This window comes from Mercenaria mercenaria, chromosome 11 (genome assembly GCF_021730395.1).
Source record: "Mercenaria mercenaria strain notata chromosome 11, MADL_Memer_1, whole genome shotgun sequence".
Taxonomy (NCBI): domain Eukaryota; kingdom Metazoa; phylum Mollusca; class Bivalvia; order Venerida; family Veneridae; genus Mercenaria; species Mercenaria mercenaria.
In genome coordinates this window covers 21,323,375-21,341,352 of record NC_069371.1, presented here as the reverse complement: position 1 = coordinate 21,341,352, position 17,978 = coordinate 21,323,375, and the positions used below count along the sequence as shown (strand labels likewise).

The 17,978-nt window shown below is 32.7% G+C and overlaps 1 protein-coding gene across 3 annotated transcripts in view; it reads right to left on the bottom strand.

Annotated features, from left to right (window-relative positions):
• LOC123532112 (SWI/SNF-related matrix-associated actin-dependent regulator of chromatin subfamily D member 1-like) overlaps nucleotides 1-10,561 on the bottom strand; it is a 117,917-nt gene extending 107,356 nt beyond the window's left edge. For all 3 annotated transcript variants that reach the window (XM_053518708.1, XM_053518710.1, XM_053518709.1), the window contains exon 1: nucleotides 10,414-10,561. In XM_053518708.1, the coding sequence (XP_053374683.1) occupies nucleotides 10,414-10,485 (72 nt within the window). In that variant the 5' untranslated portion in view covers nucleotides 10,486-10,561. The remainder of the gene's footprint in view (nucleotides 1-10,413) is intronic.
• Nucleotides 10,562-17,978: the final 7,417 nt, after the last annotated feature.

Here is a 17,978-nt window from a genome sequence, read left to right as displayed (position 1 = left end):
TTTTTTATTTTGCACACATTGTCATGTACATGTACAAGGAAAATGTCGTAGAGAACAAATCTATTCAAATTTACATACAGATCTACACTGGCACTAACTTAATGTCTATGAGTAGTTATGACTTCTTGAAGTAATCAAGTATACTCGTTTGAGATTGTTGAGAGTGAATAATATGTGACGGGTATTAATAATCTTTCAAAATAAACCCGAGTAGTCAAGATGATGATCAGAAATAAATATTTATTTCTTGGAGATATCTACTCATGTCGCGAACACTATTTCCGTAAATCTCGTATACAGAATTAACTTTCAATAAACTTCTCTCAATTTTTTTTTTTTCTGATTGCACAGGGTTATAGATCTTCCAAAAAAATGATAAAAAAAGTTGTTTATATAAGAGAAGTTTAGGTAATTTGAGTTCATATTTCCCTTAGGCTCGCCGATTTTCAATATGGTATAAAAACGTTTTGTGCGAATATATTTCATTTTTCTTTTGTATTTCAATTATTCATGTTATATATTCGAATGAATTTTGTCATAAAGCCAACAAAAATACCACTTACTTAAAAATACGGCTGCATTTCGGTTATGGAAATTTCATGGCGCTCACCGAATTTCAATCTCGAATAAGACCATTTTGCGCGAACGTACTTTATTTTCCTTTCAAAAATCAATTATTTTTATTATACATTTGCATGTGGTTAAATTCAGTCATAAACCCTGCAAATAAAACAACATTTATTAATGAACAAGAGCTGTCACTAATGGTGACAAATGCCCCCGCAGGCCTTGACCTTTGACCTGGTGACCTTGACCTTTGACCTGGTGACCCCAAAGTCAATAGGGGTCGTGTACTCAACAAGTACTATTAGCATGTGAAGTTTGAAGGTCCTGGGTGCAGTGGTTCGCTAGTAAAGTGCCTTCATGCAAAAAGTTAACATTGGCCCCTGTGACCTTGACCTTTGACCTGGTGACCCCAGTCAGTAGGGGTCATGGTTTCAATAAGTACTATCAACATGTGAAGTTTGAAGGTCCTGGGTGCAGTGGTTCAAAGTGCCTTCATGCAAAAAGCTAACGTTGGCCCCTGTGAAATTGACCTTTGACCTGGTGACCCCAAAGTCAGTTGGGGTCGTGTACTCAACAAGTACTATCAGCATGTGAAGTTTGAAGGTCCTGGGTGCAGTGGTTCGCGAGTAAAGTGCCTTCATGCAAAAAGTTAACATTGGCCCCTGTGACCCTGACCTTTGACCTGGTGATCCCAAAGTCAGTAGGGGTCGTGTACTCAATAAGTACTATCTGCATATGAAGTTTGAAGGTCCTGGGTGCAGCGGTTCGCGAGTAAAGTGCCTTCATGCAAAAAGTTAACGTTGGCCCCTGTGACCTTGACCTTTGACCTGGTGACCCCAAGGTCAGTAGGGGTCGTGTACTCAATAAGTACTATCAGCATGTGAAGTTTGAAGGCCTGGGTGCAGCGGTTCGCAAGTAAAGTGCCTTCATGCAAAAAGTTTACGTTGTGACAAATATAATGCATGGATCCTTTGACTTTTCTTTTACATTTTGTTGTTTGGATCAATTATACATTCATGCAGGCCCTTTTTTCATCAATTTGGGAATGCCACCGACACCGGTGGAATTGGGAAAATGCTGTTGGAAACTGTCTTAATTGGGACAATTTGCAAATTACCAAAATCTACATAAATGTGTTTTTGTGTGAAATATTACTGAATTGCATTTCAGTAATTGTTCAACAGTATTATAATTTACCTAAATATACATACAAATTAGCGAAACTATCTTAAAACAGCAAAAACCCTTAAAGATATAATCATTTGGGAATTTTAAATTCAATTTTGGGGGAAAAAAATACTTTTTTGCATTGGGATTACCTCCTTTTACCGGAGGTAAATTTATAGGGGAAAAAAGCCCTGTCATGAATTTAGAAGATTTCTATAAATTTCATTATAACAGACAAAAAGAACCATGGGGGAAAATGATTTTACACTGCTCGCTAACATTCAACAAATTCAAAACGTGTAACAGGTAAATTACAAAAAAAGAACGGGGGATGAAATTGACCCGTTCACCGGTCGGTGATTTGACGCGGTACATACTTGACTGCAGTTGGGCGGTTGTTTACATAGGATAAATTTCAGCTAACGTGTTTCGTTTTAAAACTAACATATTGTTTACAGATTTTCGTCTGTATTTATTATGTATTACAAGTAGAGTGCAGACAAATGTCAAAATTTGGTGTTAAATGCAAACTTCATAAAACTCTATTTCCACTCGGTTTTTGGCATTTTTGGTCCGTCGTTACAGTTTGACCGTTGCAAATTATATAAAACAAACCACAGACACATGGGGTCTGGAACACCCAACCCCTCCAGCCCAAACTACTACGCACCTGTATATATTTTTATGATCATCATGGTATATCCAGGCACAGACTATAACCACATGAGCAATGTTAAACTTATTTGAACTAATTTGAAAATATATATAATCTCCTGCTAGCTATCTATCTATCTATCTATCTATTTATACTGCAGCACTCCTCTCTGCGAGTATTATGTGCAGCTGCGCACCTGTACAAGAAGTTAAAAGTAGATTGGGTAGGAGGATAAAAGTAATACACAGTGTGTATTGCAGTATAAATACAGTTGGTAGTGTTAAAAACAGGAAGGATTTACAGATAAAAGCAGTTTAAAAACAGGTCTATCATGTTAAGCATTGTGTACAAGTTTGGTCACACCCTGATTAAACTGATTCAGGGTGGGGGCTTGCACAAGATGTACTGGAAGGGCATTCCAAAGTACTATGTTGGTTGGGAAAAAAGAGTACTTATAGTAATTACAGGGAGTGAGGATCTGGGTATAGGAGTGGGGATGCATATCTCTAGTTAGACGGGATGAGGGGCTGACATAGGGGGGGAGTGGCACAGCAACCAAACCATTCACTATCTTGTAGAACATAAGGAGGCGTGAATCAGATCTCCTATCTTCAAGGGTACGCTAGCTTAAAAATACACAAGATATAAATGTTCGCCAGAAATATCTCGCACACCCACCTTGAAAAATCATCTCCTGTTTACTATTTTTGCAACTTTCCCATAGAATTTTGATGTTCGTAGTGCGTAGTAGTTTGGGCTGGAGGGGTTGGGTGTTCCATAGTCCAAATAATTAGACGTGAAAAACTTGTCATTTGACGTTCAACAGTAAATATTCTGACATTTTACATTTTTACTATCAAAGCCTTTTTTGACGTCTAAACGCTAAGTATGAAAGAAGTGTAGCATAAAATCAATTTCTAAAACATTATAAAGTCGGTAAACTTTGTACCTAATAGGAACAAAAATACATTTGCTTTAATTCTGCAAGGTTAAAATGATTTACAATCAATTATTATCCGCGAAATGACGCTTCAGCTTTTTGACATCGAATGTTTATATTTGACATGCCACCATCTTGTTTCGAAATTGAAAGTACCAATTAAATTTGATTGGCGGTAGACGAAAAAATATTTCCTGCCAAATACTTTCATTGTAATTTTGATTTTTTTCATCATAAATATATATTTTCTATTTTTATCCTTACAAATTTTAAATGTCTCTTCTGGAAATAGAAAGATTATTGACATTTATAGTTTCTCTGTATGAGAAAGCGAAAAGGTAACTTTCGTTCAAGAAATAATTCTAATATGCAAATCATGTTTACATCCGGAACACCCTCGGTTATTACCGTGCCACTATTCAAAACTTTCAACGGATTGGATACTGGATTAATTAATCGGTTCATTAATAACAAATAAGGTAAAATGTAACTTTTAATTGCTGCCATAAAGCACATTTATGATTATTCTTCATACTCAATGTGAAAGTTACAGTCATTTTTGCCAGAGTCGTTTAAAAACCTTCAGATCAAAATTCAAATCTGAAGCGATTTTTGTGCTATACGTTATTTCAGTTCAACGTTAAGACTTGACATAACATGGAAAATAAAAAATGTAAAATATCAATTAAAATGAACTTATAAAGTGATATGAGTTATGTCAGGTCTTATATTTAGGACTAGGTGTTCCAGGGGTGTCAGCTCTTTCACTCCCAAGTCTTTTCACTCCCAGGTCTTTTCACTCCCAAGACTTTTCCTCCCCTGACTATTCACTCCCATTTTCTTTAAAGAGGTGACTTTTCACTCCCATTTTTATTTTGTTCTCTAGAAATTATATTTTAATAATTGGGAGGTCAATAAAAATTAATGATTTTGAAATGTTTTATGTTTTTTTTTTTTTTTTGTAATGCAGATTATATATTCTGAGTATTGTGAAAATTTGTAGGATTATTTTTTTCTGAGAGGGGTAAAGATAATCCAAAATATATTTTGGAAATATTAATGAAGGTTTTTATTTTTTTATATATATTATTGACTGTGTGATTATTAATAAGTTCTGAAAAATGCAAGTTTAATTATTAATATTCTGAAATTGCAAGTTTATTTTGTTTTGAGTATTTTCAGTATAAAGAGAATATTGAAAAAGAGAGAGTATATTAAGAAAATACCTATTTAATAAAACTTTACTGTGATGGCCTAATTATGTAATTTAAACTGCTGAGAACTTTTGGGTTTGCATTTATTGAAATGGACTAATAGAAACAATAAATAGAGACTAAAAATGTAACTGGAAAACATATTCTAACAAAATTCATACTTCACTGTATCAAAAGAAAAAAGAAAACTTTTGATTTTTATGTGTATATTTTTTTTAATCCTTTGGTCAAAATTTTCATAAGTCATTATAGCATTGTGCATGATAAATTTTTAATTTGTAATAACATTACCTTATACCTTGTGAAATAATTTGTGAAACATCTTTGATATACTTAAAAGCTACCAATTATCTCATCACCATGAGATGTAACATCCTTGATTAGTTGTATATTAACAAAGTCATCAATTATCACTTGTGTTTGTTTAACACTCCTTGATTGAAAGTTGCTACCCTAATCATCACCTTTCAGATCAATATCATATAGAAATTGCTAACTGATACTTCTCATGTCTTTAAAGTTAAAATTCATCATAAGATAACACAACATAACATAATTTATGTTAAGTTAGGTTAGGTTAATTAATTATTGCTTGTATGTTTGTTGGCTGGATTATATTTAGAGACAACAAAACTGAATAATTTATTAATTTATTGACTTCTCTTTATATACATGTATTTGTTAACAATTGATTGCACTCTTTTTTTTTTTTTTTTTTTTTTTTGCAGGTTACTACCGGAACTAGTTTTGGCTTTATTCAAATTTATTTGTATATCCTCATGTAGTATTATATAATACCTTGGGTGAATAAAGTTATCTACTTCTACTATCTACTTTTATTTTTTTAATGTAGATATGTAAGATAAAATAAATAATTACCTAAGACTTTTTTTTTTTAAGTATCATTGTTAGTGCAACAAAAATAATACAAAACATAGAGTGTAATGAAAACAATCTTATAAAAACAAAATTAAGGAATTTTTGAGGAAATGAGACTTAAACAAAAATTGAATCATAAAGTATTAAAAACAGCAAATTCTCATGTGTTTCTGTAGTAGATTCTATAGTTTGTCAATAATTAAGTTTTAAAGCCTTCTTAAGAAATATAGCATGTCGTGAATTTGCACGCTTTGACGTAACGTAAACGCCTTCACATCCTTGCAATATTTTGTATGTAACATCATTATTAAAAAGCTATCGAACCTGGAACAGCGTTGTTATTGCTATATTCCACTAATGTCTAAGATATACAACTTATTTCTAGATATTTAAAAAAATGTTTGTTAGCGATGGATCTGGATGCCAGTCTCCAGGGCACTCGTTTGGCCATTTTTGGGGCCGAATATGGGTACCATTCCCCTCCTAAAATAACACTGGGACCCCGTTATAACGCTGTCGTCGGGGTCCAAGGTTCGAGACCCGCGGATCTAGCGGGGTTAAATTTATAACGCGGGTTGATCGTATCAGCGGTATACGCAATACCCCACCCACCGGTAACGTATTTTGGACGCTGTTTTATGTTAATAAGAAATAAAAATCGTATAAACGGGACATTTATTTACCTTAAATGCTACTGAAAAATACATTAAAAGAATTATAACGCTGTGTCATCTTCTCATTTTGTCGTGATTATAAAAGAAAATTGGATTTGTGTATCCCGGAAGTAAACATATATAACGCTGTGTGAGGAGTGCGCGGTCGTGAGAATTACATATGCACTGCAATTGCACTGGGGGTATGTAACTAAAAGAGAAAAAACGTGGACAGTCTTAAAAAAATTAATTTTGAATAGATTTACATGGAAGGAAATCGATAAATAAGATAGAAATTTTTTAAATCACCGTCGTTGATATACGATATTATAAAGGGAGCACATTCTCAGTATGCGTCGAATCTTCGTTATTTCCGATGAATTGAGTGTGATGATTACGAAAAACGGCTGCAGTTTATTACAAAATTCGATTTTTTATTCTTCACTCAAGTGATCATGTCATCTGCTATATTGGTGCAAACTTAAACGGTTTGATAGCTGACTGACCAATGTTACACGTTTGTTATGCAAACAATCTAATTTTGACACGGTACTGATTGCCTAATTGTCACATGTCTACATGTATTGAAACTTTAACAAAGGCGATATGCAAACAAGTAAGCTAGCAGACCATTATTGATTTTTGTGACAGTTGTCATGGAAAGGTGTTAAAGTACTTGTAGTTTTAACGCTGGTTATGATCACATAAAGTAACATCCGCGTTTTTTTTTTTTTTTTTTTTTTTTTTTTTTTTTTTAAATTTTTTTTTACCCTCTAAAATTTTGGCGCCAAGGCCATACAGCGTTATACCGATGACCGCGGTATATCGAGAAGCATTATAACGGGTTTCGAGTGTAATATGTTTTTTCCCCTTTCTCAGAAGAAAATTCCCCTGATGTCATAGGTTGTTTGACACAAATAGATATGAACCATTTCTTTGAATATTATATAGTGCCTCTAAGGAAGATTACTGTTGCAATATAGTCACATCAGTTAGGAATGATTGAAAACAGTGTTAATAAGTGTGAAAAGTAGTTACATATACATGGCTTAAACTTTCCCTTTTCATCTTAAAATGTCAAAAAATTCCCCTTCCTGAGGGTATGGGTACCTGTCCCCAAACACTGTCTAGTACCCTGGTCTCCTGCAGAACAAATATACAATATTTTATGCCTTTTGCTCTACACAAACTTTTGAATAGGTGAATTTGCGATGGTCAACTGACTGCAATAAACTCAAAAGCATGTATTTTACGAATGTGTTCAAAAAAGTTGTCAAAATTGAAATTCACTCGAAACCAATATGATTTTGATGGGCAATATGATCAACATTTTAGAATGGATAAATTTTGTGAAGTCTTGTCATTTCACAGTGAAAAAGGCTTTCTTCGATATTTTGAAAACAGTCTGCAAAAGCTGAAGCCAGCGGAAGCTAATTTTTTTTTTTAAATGTTGATTCTGCAAAAAAATGAGCGAAAAATCCGTTGACCCAAGTAAGTAAGTAACAACTTTATTTATAGCTGATGACTTATTTGACAGAGCTCATTTTCAATATACCGGTAGTTCACTGTATAAATATGTTCAATAAACATGATTATAAATAAACAATAGTGAGAGAACACTAAATACAAAAATAAAGAGAAAAAAATGAAATAAAATTGTATACATGTATAAATAAACAAAATATTCTAAGTAAAGTTAATGACATACATTAATAGTCTGCATATGTTGGAACTTTAAATAATTTGGTAGTCACTATTTTCTGATAGTAATTTTGGTTGAGAAAAGTGCCACTGAAGATAGGATTGTTTGAATTTTGCAAGAGTATCAGATGAGCATATATGATTAGGTATGTTATTTCAGATTGTGGGTCCGGAGTAGCTCAAAGATTTATGAAAAAATTCTGTTCTTGCTTTTGGTATCTCTAGTTTATTGTTTTGATTTGATCAAAGTTCCCATCAGATATTTGGCTGTGGTTAAATTTTGAAGTAAGATAGTCGGGGGGATTGCTCGGACGAACCTTCCTGTTACAGTCAATTCATAACTGTGACATAATTAATGAAATTTAATTTACAATTATATTATACATAATCCATTTCATAATTCACTTTTCAAACAGTTATGACACCAGAATAAAATTTAGCATGTACAATAATACTCAAGAATGAAATAAATTAAAATGCTTGGATTATATACTAGGGAATATAACGGTGATTATAACAAGTTTTTCAATGAGCGATTGATAATTATTATAACAATGCATATTTTTTTTATATCACTTCTCTCATCAACCCTTTCCCACATGGAAACGTTTATCACCGTATCTATCGATTACCAAACAGAAACGTATTGACCCGTGTCTATCGGTTCCCCGATAGAAACGTATTATACCGATTAACGGCCATTTGAACAGAATCGTTTTATCCCGTGTCTCATAATCAATCGCTTTATTTTCGTTCTTTTCCTAAAGAAACAAATTCCGGATGTTTACTAACTCAAAATATGGGATTTCGTCATCATTATTTACGTAAAAGATCATGTGGTTACTATTTAAATTTATCGAGTACTTTGCAAAGAAAGACACTGGGGTTTTTTCCTACATGTGCACGACGCTACGTCATGGAAAATTACTGAGAAACTGCTTGCAACTAGCCGTTTCGCGGGGCTTTCCTCGTTCTAAAAATAACAACCATTTAACATCAAAGTATTTTTAAATGTGTTAGGTCATGAAGGTCACGCGTGATGCATGCAGATTTCCCCTAAACAACAATTTGTGTATACGATGGCTTGGAATTTATGGCCTTAAATAACGGGAAGTGTTAATCAAAACAGAAGAACTGCGGCTTTCAAATATTTTATGACACCCCAAGAGTTAATTGCTGCGGAAGTCACCCGTGATGTACCGACGTTTGATCATCAAAATATTACGTAATATTATCTTAAAAATATTTAATTTTTAGCACAAGAATACTGTAGTCGGTTACGAGTCTCGATCTCCACGATCTTTTTGCACTTTCAGAAATTTTACGATCCGTTATTTTTGTAGTGTTATTCAGTTTGATGGTTGTTTTTTATATAAAAATACTTACCTATTCCGATTCGGAAGATAAGTCTATTAACTATAAATCAAACTTTCAAACATCAAAATGAAATTGTATATGAATTTCAATGTGAAAGTAATCCAAAAAAGAATTTTATGCCTAAAAATATATATTCCCGTACTTTAACACTTTATATCTTCGAAACTCAAAGAGAAACTACAATAAATTTTGTATCATCGGAAAGAGAATTTAAATTGCTATAAACTTTATATTGACAAAAATAATGTCAAACTTACAGAAAATATTAAAATAATGACATTTTTAACATGTGTGTGTGTAATCACAAAATAATGCCAACACCTCTGTTCAGATAAGACAGTCACCTTTATCAGCCATATACCGATTATTGATTATTGATTATCACTTATCAGTGTTATGTAAAAGAGGTTACTTTGGCTTCTGTTCTGTGTGGTAAAGGGTTAAATCATCAAAGGACATCAAAGATGCTGTAGTAACAATACATAACTTAATTAAATTACATCTTATTCATATTTCAATGATTGCTGATGATAGGCAACTCAAACTTCGGTTTCCGAGACAAAATAAATCGTTCTTTCAGAAAATGGAAAACAGTAAAAGCAATAAAAAAAATACCATAAGGACCCTTTCGGCTTGACGAGGCTCTATTATTATTGTCATTATTACTATTGTTATAATAATTATTATTGTTATTACGTACAATGTCATTGAATATATCATTGTAATGTATAGCATTTAATCAAATTATCCAGTTTCAGTTATATATAGAGATATGAAATTTCAATACTATATATCATACTTGCAATATATTCAAATATTCTTGGAATATCTATTTAGAATTCAGTTCCAACCTAAATATTAAACATTGAATAGTTTTGAATTGTCATAATAGAAAAAAATGAAATGAGAGTGAATAGTCACCCCATAAGGTGACTATTCACTCCCATTTTGGGAGTGAATAGTCAGGGGAGGAAAAGACTTGGGAGTGAATGGTCCGGAATTCGTGTTCCAGACCCCATGTGTCTGTGAAACAAACTGTATACGTTGGATTAGTTCGACTATTCATGCCCTTGTTGTTTGGAAAATATCTGCCTATTCATGTTCTAGACAAAAACCTTCAGTTTCAGTTTTATTCATCAACTTTCTTAGCCCATTGGTGGAAAACAGAACCGGTGGTTACCCCACCCACACAATAATTTCTACATAATATTTTTGACTAGCTATGTTGGCAGAGGTTAAATCTTTACTCTTATATCATACCGATGGATATCCAGGCTGAGGATATGATCTCATCTGAGGAACTTGTGATGGATAACGTTGCGGCTGCTGCATTTTAAATTTCTTTGTGCTTCGCCGACGCCAAATAATAGATCTATATCAGGCAAACGTTTGGCGAATTTCGATAGGATAAACGACGTAATAAGCACCGTATTATACCGTGTACGGTGCGATGTAAAGCCGATAAAGGCGGAGCTGCATGCCTTATACACATAATGTGCGGGATGCAGTCATTGATTCTGATAAATCAAAGGGAACACTACCGGTAAACAGTCGCTATGTGACTGACAGAAAATAGATAGGTTGCGATTTCAAACACGTATTGGTACGACTACGTGAACATCATACACTTCTGTTTCGCTATAATTTGCTTGCGACAGTTTAAACTATAATAACTAACTTATCATGTCATGCTGTTCAGAAAATCTGTCAACGATGTATACTTGGCCCATGAGTACCCACTGAAAGAAATTGTCGATGAACACGCACTTGTTAAAGAAAACATCCTTAAGAAACATCCCCACCTTATATATAGAAAGTCTATTTTTTAAACTCTCCTTGATAAATCTAAACTGCCAACTTCGAAAATACGAAGGCTGAGGACAATGGCTCTGGAGGTTTTTAAAATTGTAAACAAACATGGTCCAGCCTATTTGCATGACTTAGTTAAAATCAAAAGAAAATTCTTATTCTTTTAGATACACTAATACAGCAATCTTGCCTCAGGTAAGAACTAAAAGTTACGACAGTAGCTCTCTTCGTTCCAGTGAACCAAAGCAAAGAGCTATAAAAATAAATGTATTTTTAGTTCTTTGACCAAAGTTATGGAATTCGCTTCCTCGGCATTTTAGGGAGGAGACGAACTTCCATCACTTCAAGAGTATGATTAATGCCTGGAACGGTGAGAGCTGCTCCTGTTCGTTTTGCTCATATTTCCAGTCATCGTTTTGTTTAGCTTTTCTGCGTGCTTTTTCAATTTAGCTTGCATGTTTTTGTGTGTTTTTGCTTTAGCTTTCCTTTGCCTTTTCCCAGTTTTGGTATGATTTAGCCTGACCAAGTATGTGCTTTTATTTATTTATGTACGCTAGGAAATTGTAGTTTTAATATTACCATTATTGTAATGGAGCAATTCTTATTGAACCCCTGGGAGAGTAGTGCTAATCAGTTTACCTCAAATCTGATCGGAGGTAATAGTTGATTTTTTTAAAAAAAATTCTTAAATATACACAGTTTGTGTCTTTTTCCCCTTGTAGGTTTTATGTTGTTTTTTTTTTCATTTTAGAGAAGTATTTAGGCCCTTGGTCAAGATTAGCGCTACCCTCACAGGTCTTAACATGAATGTATTTACTTAAATGTATATGCCTATTTTATGATTAATATATGTGTATAACTCATATGATGATCTTGCATGTTACTTGTCTTTGTTATGTATGTCGGTAAATAGCTATACATAGCTAATGTTTTCCTGTTACATATATGCACCGGCTTTAAATAAAATTTGTATTGTATTGCATTGTATTGTAAAACCAGACAAGCTAGAAACAAATTTAATCAAAATAAAACTGATGCTAACTGGAGGGCCAACCATCAAACTTTTCTTATCACAAAAACAACAGTCATATTATTCTTAAAGACAAGACCTTATATCTAACCAGAACACCTTTGAATTTTCTCCAATTCCAGAATCTAACACCACTAAAAGTATTAAAAACTGGGTAGTAAAAAGGTCACAGGAGTGGACGGTATACCATTAAAAATAACCAAAGCTAGGTCGCAGTCTTACCCCTCCTATCACTGCTATCGCTAATTCAATCCTAAATAAAGGTCAATTTACATCCAAATTAAAACAAGGCTTAGCACAGGTTATCCGACTCTATAAAAAAAAGATGACCCCTTTATCCAAAGGAACTATATGCTAGTGAGTATCCTTCCCACTGTGTCAAAACTGAAATTTGCAACCAGTTAAATACCCACTTCAGTAATATCTTTCACCCACTTCCTTGCAGCACTTAGACCATCCCTTGGCTGCCAAACCACACTTATTCGTTTGGTTGATGATTGGGAAAAGGCCCTAGATGAAAATATATATGTCGGCGCCATTCTCATGGATCTGTCCATGATACGAAAACAATAAAAATCCCAGCAGTGAAGACAGTCAGGTATGGCAAGACCCCTTTTAGGTTTGAGGCCGTTCGGATGTGGAACAGCCTGCCAAATGATATAAGGACTGCACATGAATACAAAGAATTTGTCAGGCTGAGCCGCACCTGGACAGGTCCCAAATGTAAATGCGCCATGTGTACATAGCTGCTCGCTGCTTGGCTTTTTTTATGTTGCTTTATTTATTTGCGTGCTATATTTAGTTAGTGCTATATCTTTGTTTTACCAGTTATTATTTGTTTTTCTGAGCTTTCGTGCTTTTATGTGTTTACCCACTATATGTGCTTAGTTTTTTTCTTTATGATCAACTCTTTTCGCACATTACCATACTGCTTGTTATTTTGGTATTTTTTTTCATAGATTTTTCATTCATTTCTTTCTCCATCACCTGGTCGAGTTTCAGCACGTGTGCACTGGCCGTCCAGCTGGCGGAACCAGACGAAGACAGATTTAGACCGTTTTTTTTTTACCATAAGTCTTCATTTTTAACCGAATATTGATAATTTAATTAGTAAAGTATGTGGTTTGTTTTTCTCCTATTTTTACACAGCTATTTAATTGCTTACATAATTTTTCAAATTTACAGATTGCTCTTAATTTTAGTGATATTATGGTAGACGGCAGATGCGGGTGCGGTACTGTGTATGACCCTCTCAGGCCCGTTTTTTCCATTCTACATCTTTCTTTCGGTAGTCTGAAATACAAGTACTTTTACTTAGGGAACTAGGTTTTGTCATGCACTCGTCACATTACCCGACTGTCAACTACTAATTTTATTTATATCTATTTATTTGTTTTTACTCCAATCTCTTTTTATGCATGTATCTTGTGTATGCTTATTCCCTCTTATTTGCACAGCGGGGAGTAACCATGTCAGTAATATATATCTGCTGTAAGAGGGTTACTTCCCTTACCTTTTATGCCTTGCTTTAACCTTTAACTGTGTGTTTTTTCCTTTACAGCCGCTTTTAGTTTGTTACTACCTTACCAATGTTTGTCGGGAAATAGCTTTAAGCTAATGGTATTTGTTATATGAAATATACGACGTTAAATAAAGTTTCTTGTATCTTCTTGTATCTTGTATCTTGTCATTTTTTTCACTGAAATAAGTTTTACTTGAAAAAAAACAACAGTCATGAGTGTTTCGGTTGGATTGTAAAGAAAAAAAAGATACATATAAAAAAGTAATGATAAAACTAAATATTATCCTTCAGTCACGAGGAAAAATGAGATGGATACTACTAAATTCTAAGCAGTCTTCACGCTACACAGATTAATTAGTTATTAATTAATTTCTTTAGTATTTCATTCTTGCATTGTACCTATTAACTCCTAATTTGTTTTGCTGTTTTGCTGTTTAAAAGTAAATAACGATGACTAACGAAAATCGTTGTCATGATGTCATTTGAAAGTTTTACATTCAACGTTTCTTCCAAAAGTGAAACGACAGCTGAAAGCATTTACACAAAGCATAAGAAAGTATTAAAAGTTGCTTAAAACATAACTTTACGATAACTTATCATAACGTTCTTCCTCCTATTGCTATATATTACTTTAATAATATTACTTGACATTCAGACAGTCAATACGTATGACTGTTGTCTGGAGATCCGGTAAAAGGAACTCTAGACTCCTACTTATTTGACGTTTAGACACTTCCATCTGCATAACTATGCAAAAGACTAAATGACTGATAGACTGAATCCTAAGCTGTCTGAAAATCCGAATGTTTAGTTAGCTGTCTCACAAAATTTGTCTGTTCAGTTATGCTACTTTGCTGATAGTTACATCTAGATATTTTGCAGAATCAGCCGATTATATATGATGTCATAGGGGAAGATTACAGGGTTTCTTTTGCGACTGATTCTGAGGACTTCACACTTGTGTCTGGATTGAATTCTATGGACCAATCGGACTCTCTGGTTTCGAGGCTTAAAAGGGGGTATGACTGAATAGCGAAATCTAGTAGATTTCGCGAAATCTAATCAAATTAGCGAAATCTAGACATAAAATGTAAACTAATGTATATTTTTAAAAATCCTTTTAAGCTTTTGTTAAAAGTGTAAATCTACGTTTGCATGCCAATTTTCAAGAAAAAATATTTATATTTAGGGTGGTTTTGAAGCGAAAAACGTATACGGGTCTAGATTTCGCCCGATTCTACATGCGCGGAAATCTCAAGTGTCAGGCAAAATCAAGATATAAAATCTAAAGTGATGAATTTTCTTTCTAAATCTTTTTAGGTTTTTATTAAGAATATATTTATAAGTTTGCATGTCAATTTTCAAGAAAAAATATTTATATATAAGGTGGTTTTGAAACGAAAAACGTATACGGGTGATGATTTCGCCAGAGTTTATATGGACAGAAATTTCAAGTGGCAGGCAAAATCTAGACATAAAATTTAAACTAATGAATATTTTTAAAAATCGTTTAAAGCTTTTATTAAAGATATAATTTTACGTGTGTATGCCAATTTTCAAGAAAATATATTTATATTTAAGGTGTTTTTGAAGCGAAAAACGAATACGGGTCTAGATTTCGTCCGATTCTACATGCGCGGAAATCTCAAGTGTCGGGCAAAATCAAGATATAAAATCTAAAGTGATGAATTTTCTTTCTAAATCTTTTTAGGTTTTTATTAAGAATATATTTATAAGTTTGCATGTCATTTTTTCAAGTAAAAATATTTATATATAAGGTGGTTTTGAAACGAAAAACGTATACGGGTGATGATTTCGCCAGAGTTTATATGCGCAGAAATTTCAAGTGGCAGGCAAAATCAAGACATAAAATTGAAAGTGATGGATATTTTTTGAAAATCATTTAAAGGTTTTATTCAGAATAAATTTCTACGTGTGCATGTCTATCTTCAGGAAAAAATATTTATATTTAATATGATTAATAACATATAATGATGTTGATTTCGCCCGATTTTATATGCCCTGAAATCTCAACTGTGAGGCAAAATCAAATCTTAAAATTTTAAGGAATGAGATTTTTAAAAAAAAAATCCTTGTGAGCTTTAATTAGGAATATATTTCTACGTATCCATTTTAAGTTTCAAGAAATAATAATAATTAGTGTGGCTTTGAAAAGAAAGCCTATGAATTTGCCTGATTCTATATGCGCAAAACTCTCATTTTGTCAGACAGAATCGAGACTTGTATTCTTAGGTAATGAATATTTTAAACCTCATTTTGAGCTTTTATTCGGAATGTATTTCTACCTGTCCAAGTCAAATTTAAAGAAAAAATACTAATATTTAGCATGGTTTTGAAAAGAAAATCCTATAAGAGTGTTCCTTTCATCCTATTCTGCGCGGAAGCAAAATCAAATCGTTAATTATAAGTTTGTATTATTTATTATATAATTCCACATTTATATGTCGAAAAATAGTATTGTTTTGTATAAAGTATACGTGTGTATCTTGATGCATTATTCCAATATTAAATCTAAATTGGGTTTTAAAGTTGCTACTTATTTTCATAATAATCTGGTAATTTAATCAAATAAGGAAGGTGTGATAATAACTGGACCGTGTTGCAGTGGGACAGTGTTACATGCAATGCACGCGGTGGCAATATACAACACAATACACAAAGCTTTTATCAGGAATATAAATATACGTTAGCATGTCAATTTTCAAGAAAAAATATTTATATTTCTGGTGGTTTTGAAGCGAAAAACACAATTATACGGGCCTAGATTTCGCCCGATTCTATATGAGCGGAAATCTCAAGTGACAGGTCATAAAATTTAAAGTGATGGATATTTTTTGATAATCCTTCTAAGTTTTTATCAAGAATACATTTCTATGTGCGCATGTCAATTTTCAGGAAAAAGTATTTATATTTAGTATGATTAATAAACGAAAAACTTATACGGATGTTGATTTCGCCAGAATTTATATGCGCTAAAATCTCAACTGAGAGGCAAAATCAACTCTTTTAAGTTTTAAGGAATGAAATTTCAGTCGTGTAATTTAAATATTATTAAAAATATCGCAGTTATAGTCGTGACCGATTTTAAAAGTCTATGAATGTATAATCAGTACACTAATATTTAAACATCACTTGGATTTGAAATTAAGATTTCAACATGACGAAAATAACCCCAGATGTATCTAAAAAATGCGATTGTGTTTTACGCTCGTTCCAACAATTTTCACGGAACTGCAATCCGTTGATATACAGAGACTATAATTTTCTACAAAAATTTGATTTCTGTAAGTTAAATATTTCTAATCTTACCTCACAGAAGATACAACGGTCGTCACACTGGTCGGCACATACAGTTGATTAGTTAATCAAATTAAATTTAATCCAACGATAATTTAATTAAAGGTGGTTTTCTCACACGTTTAAAGAGGTGCGAAATGCAGCAGGTAATCATTTGGTCAAAACTGAGCTGATTTATATCATCCGACAATTATTAATTTATTATGTGACAAACAGTAATTATTTAGATTTGCAATTTATTTTTCATTAACACATTTTCCATATGAAAACGTCTTTCTAAGAATTAAATTGAAGTTAAATGTTTAGGATATGGCCCATTTTCTTAATGTCATTCATATATGCATTCTTTCTCCAATCATTGTTGAATACAATCTCTTTCAGGTATTAAAAAATTTAGATGATGATTGATAACTATGACACGTGCAAACATAATTATATTCTCAATAACGGCTCAACACGATTTTAATAAATAATACAAACTTTTAATTTTTCGAGTTGATTGTTTTTTTCGCGCAGAATAGGACGAAATCAACACTCGCATAGGATATTCTTTTCAGAACCTTGCTAAATATAGATATTTTTTCTTGAAAACTGACATGCACACGTAGAAATGTATTCTTAATAAAAGCTTAAAAGGATTTTAAAAAGTATTCATCACTTTAGATTTTATGTCTTGATTTTGCCTGTCACTTGAGATTTCTTCGCATATAAAATCTGGCGAAATCAACATCCGTATACGTTTTCGTTTTAAAACCAAACTTTGTATAAATATTTTTTCTTGAAAATTGACATGCACACGTAGAAATATATTCTGAATAAAACCTTTAAAGGATTTTTTTTTAAAAATCATCACTTTAAATTTTATGTCTTGATTTTACTTGTCACTTGAAATTTCTGCCCATATAAACTCTGGCGAAATCATCACCCGTATACTTTTTTCGTTTCAAAACCACCTTATATATAAATATTTTTTCTTGAAAATTGACATGCAAACTTATAAATATATTCTTAATAAAAACCTAAAAAGATTTAGAAAGAAAATTCATCACTTTAAATTTTATATCTTGATTTTGCCTGACACTTGAGATTTCCGCGCATGTAGAATCGGACGAAATCTAGACCCGTATTCGTTTTTCGCTTAAAAAC